Source organism: Capsicum annuum, chromosome 2 (genome assembly GCF_002878395.1).
Source record: "Capsicum annuum cultivar UCD-10X-F1 chromosome 2, UCD10Xv1.1, whole genome shotgun sequence".
Lineage (NCBI taxonomy): Eukaryota > Viridiplantae > Streptophyta > Magnoliopsida > Solanales > Solanaceae > Capsicum > Capsicum annuum.
The window spans coordinates 123,581,750-123,589,513 of NC_061112.1; the positions used below are offsets into that span (position 1 = coordinate 123,581,750).

Sequence of the window (7,764 nt, forward strand, 5' to 3'; positions counted from 1 at the left end):
TAGTAAAATGTAGGTTAATAACTTCATATTAATTATTTACTTTGTGGATAGGCACATTAAAGAAAGATGGAAAATGAGAACGAACATAATATTTGAATCAATTCATTTGGCTCTCAATCTAGCTTAGTGGAAAGGTGAAAAGAACTTAGAGATTAATGCATTACTATACTTAATACCGAATAATTAATTAAGTACAAACTTAGATTAGGCTTTGATTCGTGTAGCCTATAACACGTGCATTTGTTATTCCTAGTTTGCTTGTCCGTACACGTGTGCATGATCATGCAATGTGTTTTGTTTTCATAAACTTACACCACTTACAAACTATATATCTTATGCATAATCTTACAATATAACATATTGGACTTATGATCATCATAAGGGAGTTTCAAAGTAGGTCACATCAATAATTGATGGGCTTTATTACAAAAGGCCGCCAACCTTTGGGCCCTCTAGGTTGAATAAAGTAAGCACACTTAGTACGAGCTAACAACTTACATGCATCCGGTGCATATACCAAGTCAATACATGCATAACATGTGTATGAATATAGAGTTCTTGTTGCTTAATCGTGATAATTAGAATCATTTTTTTTTTTTCGGAATTGGGTAGACTTACGAGTTCACTAATGATAAGAAACGGCCAACACAGGTAGATTGCTCAACTCAAAATTGCCGAATTTCTGCAGTATTGGTACAGCTTAATCCAGGAGTTAGAACATCACTCCAAACCCCCTTATCGCGAACGCGAATATAACAGAGTAGGAGTTCAAGAAGTAAAAGAGTTTACAAAGTTCTGCTCGTTTGCTTTGCCATCAAGTCAAAAAGAGAACCTGGGAGAGAGAATTTTAGACAAAATGTACTGCATGAAATTAAAACTTAATGCTAAGGCCTCTTCAGCTAGAGATATTATGTCCAAAAAAACACCATGGTGCAGGATTTCTGCTGTGGCAAAGAGGATTCTTGATTTCTTGAAATGGAATCATAATGCATATAAAACGAAATGAATATTTGAGAGTAATGAATTGTGAGAGCAATTTACACCATTTACAGTCTCAAATAAAGCATGGGCAATTGATTAGATGATTGCCTTACTCAGTTTTCACCAGTCAAATTTGTTGGTTCGCTCAAAACATATTTGGGCAACTCATACTTGGCACCTGCATTAGAAGAGAACTAACATAAGTGAGATTCTAGGGAATGGAAGTTGGAAGTCTTGAGCGACGTGTACTACAAACCTCTCTCATCATAGCAAACAGTTAAATCAGCGGCTTGAACAATTATCCCAGCACTGTCCACGATTGTCTGTGCAAGGCTTATGTCTGCCTCTGCAGCAGCACGTAGCGCATCCCAGATCTCTGAAAATGGAGTATAATATTGTTGTAAGAAAAGAAAAATCTTCATACACTATAATGTTGGGGCATGGACCTTCCTACTTCAAGTATACTATTTCAATTTCTAAATTTTAAAAATATTTTTTAACAATAACCACCGTAAAATAGAATCATCTATCTGGTGGCCCATTCATTTGCGACATGAAAATATGAGGTTCAATGCATTGAATCGTATCTCAATCATGAAGATCTGAAAACAAATTAACAGTAAGGTTTACTGGAGAGCTTTCCCAACTTCTGAATACACAAGGTCCTTGTCATTGTGCAATCAGAAAGGGTTCTCTTGAAAGTTGACATTAGCTTTCCATTTTATTTTTTTTTAAAAAGAAAGTTGCTCCTTTTCTGCTTTGAGAAGTCATGAATATCATTTTGTTAGAAATTAAAATTACTTATTTGATTAGCTAATGTGCTTTATTCTAGTTGAACTATTTGAAAGAAACTAATGCGGCATTCTTTCTAACAATATGCAGAGACGAAACAGATCAGGAGATGGGCATATCTCTGCCTGCCGCAGCTTTGCCAAACTGATAGTACCAAAACATTCTCGGGGATCATTAAGGTAGCTACCTCTCAGGAGCATATTGGGAATTTATTTTGAAATGATCATGTTATCTGACAACAGCCGAAAAAGGGATCATTACTTAAAATTAGATGTAGCATGCATATTAAAAGATATCATGCTCAGCTTGATTTCATAAATTCAAAGTCCTTTTTTTTTCTAAAATGTATATAGAAGTTATTAACTACTGGAGCCAGATCGTTGTGAGGAAACTTTAATGCATGATATAAACATTCCTAAAGTAAAATATAGAGCAACTTATCATCAAGTAGGAATCTTTTGATCCATATTTAAGCGGTTCCTACACATCATTACCAAACTCCCATATATACTGTCAGATATCATCAAGTGTATTCTAGAGTTAACGATTGCCCTACCACTAACTAGTTACTCAAACAAAAATATAGAGGCCAATAGTTCTGTAACCTGATCATACACATCCAGCTCTATGGAACCGGTGGTTCCAGAAACATGCAGAGGTTCATAAAAGTTATCAAGAAATTTACCTTTTCGCCCACCATAGTGTGGCGCAGTGTCCCAGAATTCATCACGCATCTGTACAAGCTGAGCTCTTGTTATTGGTTCTGAGTGTTTCCATGGCTTTGGTTTTCTTACCTTCTTGCCAGTTTCTGCAAATGAGGGAGCAAGACAAAGATGTCGGTGAAGTATAATACTTATAATTGAAACATATATCTAGTACGAGCAGCATTCAAGTATTAGCATAATGATTTTAATGTTGAAACCTCTACTGGGCGAATGGAGAACAACTCTTAAAAGGTAAAAAGATTTTTCACATGGTTATGGGAAATTTAACATCCATCTTAATGCTCTGAACCCTGTTAGAACAAATTATCCGATATAATTCCAGAATTAAAATCCTTAGTCCCCGAACCTTCTATGAATTCCTTGGATCTAGAATCTACCCTCTATTATAAATTTTCAATTCATTTTGTTCTTTATTTCTCTGAACGTGGAAGATCCTCTTTATAACAACCTCTCTGCTTCATATTGGCCTACTTAAACACTAGAGCCACAAAGCATTATTCTATTTGTTGATACCTTAGTTACGCACACATGCATATAGCTATGAGCAGATAATGACACAATACAAGTTCAGAATTAAGAAAATAACGTCATGTTTTATTTGGGAATGGATCTCATGTAAAATGAAACCACCACTGACTTCTCTGGTCAAGATGTTGACTAAAGGGGTAGGATGACGATAGAGGAACTTACAGTCTCATAAAGTAGTCAGGATGACCAGAGGTAAATTTCCTGACAAAAGCAAGGAACAATAGCCACTAATCCACTACTCAGTTTATATAAAGAATGTGATTCACGGAGACATCATCTTGCAAAGATGATGTGGCCATGCTGGCTGTTCGGAGGAGAATTCTTCAAAGATTGATCAAAGAATGGGAAAAAGGTTTTTTTCTTGAAACAAGGTTATTGTTGATGATAAAACTAAAATAAATAGAATTTTATCTACAATCTGAAAAGGGCAAAGGATAAAAGTCAAATTGTCTAGAGTGCAACACCATAGAGCATTAGCAGTAGCTGGAGGGTCAAAAGTTGTCCATCACAGACATATCCCAAAGTATCTAGAATTCTTAATTCATCAAACCCCTTTATCGGGTGTAAGGTGAACATGTGGACCCAAATCATTATGCTCACTAAGAGTCACCAAAAAGATGTAATATTGGAAAGAATAAATTGGCACTAGAATTTGTTTTTGGGTCCCAGTGAGTCCCACAGTTTTGGATTGTTTAATCAGACTATAATTTGTTAATCATGCACTACTCCTACTTTAAAACCAGAATCTTCACTTTAGAAATAAAGCTTCAGCGCATCTCTTTTCTTTTCCTAAGTTCCTTACCACATTTCAGGACATAGATCACTATTTTCCCATGCTTTAAATTAAACTAGTCAACATGCAAAGGGCAAAGACAAATATCTGAGAACAGATGCCTCAAGAAAGTAGATAGTAACATAACTAGTTATATAACACTGATCTAGACTTCTTTCTAGGAATATAAATCTACTAGAATGTCACTGCAAAGAGACAAATAGTACAACACATAATTAGATAAAGAACATGCAACTGGCTACATGGACCTATTTGAAGGGTGGCACTAAACAATCATCAGCACTTCAGTATAACAGTCTGTAAATACATATTCAGCAGGAGTGAAGGCATCAGCAGCAACAGAAAAAATCATGTCGTCTCTTATGAGGGGAAACCTTTTCCTAGTGCATTTCCATATTAGGTGTATTAAGACAAACTTTTATCTGATTTGATTATTTGAGTTAATCTCTTTCGGAGAAAAGAATCAAAACAGTCGACTAACATGTGTGGACTTTGATAATTAGGTATTGAAGGTGACCTTAGAAGAACTAATGATGAAAGTACTTCAGATTTTGACAAAAACTAAAACATGCTCTACCATCTCCATTTTACCGGCTAAAATCTTTAATTTATCAACACTGACTTGATCTAAGACACATTCTTCATTAAACATGGGATTATTTCCATCAACACCACCAAACCATGTTGTTTCATTCCTTTCCTGCTCCATGATTCTAGTCCTGTCATTCTTATTACATAGTTATCTTATTCAAGCAGAATTTTCCCTGGATTAAGCATTACTTCCCAGTTGCCTAACATTTTTACACTTATGGTTACATGATTCTTCATTAGATAATATAATTCCCCTTTCAACTTCGTTGAGTACACCTATTTATGTAGCAGGCCAATGCACTTGACCGACCTATTTCCAATGCATATATTTTGATTATTTCTGCACCTTTGTCAATAAGTCTACCAAGTATCTATTTATTGCTTTGAGGGTGTTTCCTGACTCTCGAATGACAAACTCCATTTATTCAACTTCTTTTGCACCTAGCTCGTCTTCCAGTTAGATCTTTTTAGATACAACTTCAATATTGAAATATGAATAAGACAAGACAATCTGTAGGACTAATGCCGGTGATAAGGAATAGTGATTTCTCTTTATTAAAAGATAAAAAAGGAATTGCAATGTCTCTTCATCAAATTTGAAGGAAAAAACAAAGGAACAGAGTAATAAATTGGAACGATTTTACCAGAATAGTTTCTCAACCTATTCTTCATTGTCACATTCATATTTTTAAGTCAATAAGCAACAGATCACAGCTACAACCTACCCATTACAACAACAACAACAACAAACCCAGTATATTCCCACATAGTGGGGTCTGGGGAGGGTAGAGTGTACGCAGTCCATACCACTACCTCTAAAGAAGTAGAGAGGCTGTTTACTCCCTGAATGGCAAAATCAAACATAGCCATATATCAGTATAACCAATTGAAGAACTCAAAAATTGCTAAAACAAACAACTTCAGCAAGAATAAAAAGAAATCAATCAACTCCCAGAACAAATGCAACCTTTGAACCCACTGAAAGTGGACTAACCCAAAGAACTCACATTTTATACTTGTAAAACCAAATTGAAGATCTCAAAAATTGCTAAAACAAACAACTTCAGCAAGAATAACAAGAAAGCAATCAACTTCCAGAACAAATGCAATCTTTGAACTCACTGGAAGTAGAATTACACAAAGACTCACATTTTACATCTGGTAAACCAAATGGGTATCTCTAAAACAATAATTTCACCAAAAAAGAAAGCAATCAAGTTCCAGAACAAATGCAATCTTTGAACTCAAAGAAAGTAGAATTACACGAAGACTCACAGTTTATGTCTGGAAAACCAAATGGGTGTCTCTAAAACAATAAATTCACCAAGAAAGAAAGCAATCAACTTCCAAAACAAATGCAATTTTGAACTCATAGAAAGTGGAACTACACAAAGAACTCACCAAATGGGTATCTCTAAAACAACAATTTCAGCAAGAATAACAAGAAAGAAAGCAATTAACATCAAAACCGACACCATAAATCAAGAAACCAAAATGGGTATCACTAAAAAATTAGTATAAAAGAGGAAAGGAAGAAAGAGTACCATCTCCTTTGGAACGCGAGGATCCAGCGCAACCCATAGTCACCAAAAAATGGAATATCCAACAACCAGTGAGTCAAATTCCCAAAGAGGGGAAATTTAAAGTATTATTGCGTGCTCACAACTCTCTCAGTCACACCTATATACACTAACTACTCCAATAATATATACTCTAGTGTTTTTTTTTCCTCCTTCTCTTCTTTACGTCTACAGAGAAGAAGAGTCCACCTTGATTCAATTCTTGTAAACTGCTACCGACTCTTCCTTCTTTTGCCTAGTTCTTAGGGCCTGTTTGGCTACCACAATTACTCGCTTTTATTTTTTGTTTTAGTTGAAATTGAGTTATGAATCTTGTTTTCACTCCTATTACTTCCATTATATTTTCCATTTTCAAATTTTATGCTAAATTTTTATTTTTGTTATAAATGTATTTACATTATAATAAATGTCTAGATTTTTTTCATTATAAAAAAATTCAAGAATTCCGACAAATAAGAATTACTCACTCTTTCTCTCTTTATTCTTTTTTTCTCTATTTTATATTTTATAACACATTATTAACATGAGTCTCTAATCACTTTATATTTTATAACACGTTATTAGCACGAGTCTCTAGGGGGTTTGGGCCACAGGTGACAAAAGAGTTTTAAAATGAGGTGTAGGTGATACAAGTCTTAATTATTAATTGGAGGTGACAATTACTTTATTATGTATTAAGAAAGTTGCGAAAGTTTTAAAATAACCTACAAGTTTTAAAATTTACACTTTGATCCCAATGTGTACCTAAAATAATGGAAAACGAAGGGAAGAAAAGGCTTCTTTCTCTCTTTTCTCATCCATTGTTGTTTTTTCTCTCTTAGCGATTTTTGTTGTTAATTGTTTCTGTTTCTACTGCTTTATTCATCATCTCCTGCTTCATCTTCTTCTTGTCGACCATTTGTTGTTGTTGTTGGTATAGCATTATTGCTGCGATCTGACCAATTTCTTAGGTCAAATTTTGTTTACTACATCACTTTCCACTTTGGCATTACTTCATAGGTTACTTTGGTAAGTAAAATTATGATTTTTATTCGTATTTGTCATCTAGGTACACTTCTATTTTTTCAACAATGGATAGAACTCCGATTATGAATCCAGCATAAGTGCCCACAATTTAAACAGATCAATCATCTGGTGCATCAGATGAGTAATCTGCTGCATCATACTATTTATCTGTTGCATCATCATATTATCTGTTGTATCAGGATGTTTATCTGTTGCACCAGACTAATTATCTGTTGCATCAAAATGTTTATCTATTGCACTAGACTAATTATCTGTTGTAACGAATGATTAATATGTTTGAAACAACATAAATCAACCCCTGCCACAAACCCAACAGATAAATCTTGCTATTGTTACTGGATTCTAAATTATTCCTTTTTACGTCGAATCATTCAAATGTTTGTTGAGAAGATAATAGACAGAATGAAAATTAAATATGGATTAAAACGTCAAAAATCAAACATAATTTATTTATTAAACAAATAAAAATACATATAATAGACTAAAAGAAAAATAATAAACTACTACTTATTATTATTATTATCAGCATCATCATTGCCAGCCAGCCAATCTTCAATCGGAAGTATCAAGGCCCTCCTCAGCCTGCGTATCTCACGGAGCATTCTTGATCTAACTCCTCCTAATTCCCATTGCAGATCACAAAGTTGATTTCGAAGTTCATTCACGGCGTCTTGCAGAAAAGCAACGTCCCGCACTGGGTCAGCCATAATCTTATCTTCTAGAGTGTAATATGAAAGACGAGATGCAA

The 7,764-nt window shown here is 34.4% G+C and overlaps 1 protein-coding gene across 1 annotated transcript; it reads right to left on the reverse strand.

The window, feature by feature from the left end:
- Window positions 1-911: 911 nt before the first annotated feature.
- Window positions 912-6,302, reverse strand: LOC107859197 (ubiquitin domain-containing protein 1). The gene is made up of 4 exons (XM_016704115.2): window positions 5,955-6,302; window positions 2,459-2,581; window positions 1,238-1,357; window positions 912-1,159 (listed from the first exon to the last, which is right to left on the reverse strand). The coding sequence occupies exons 1-4, from the start codon at window positions 5,989-5,991 to the stop codon at window positions 1,095-1,097; spliced, it is 345 nt and encodes a 114-aa protein (XP_016559601.1). The 5' UTR covers window positions 5,992-6,302; the 3' UTR covers window positions 912-1,094.
- Window positions 6,303-7,764: the final 1,462 nt, after the last annotated feature.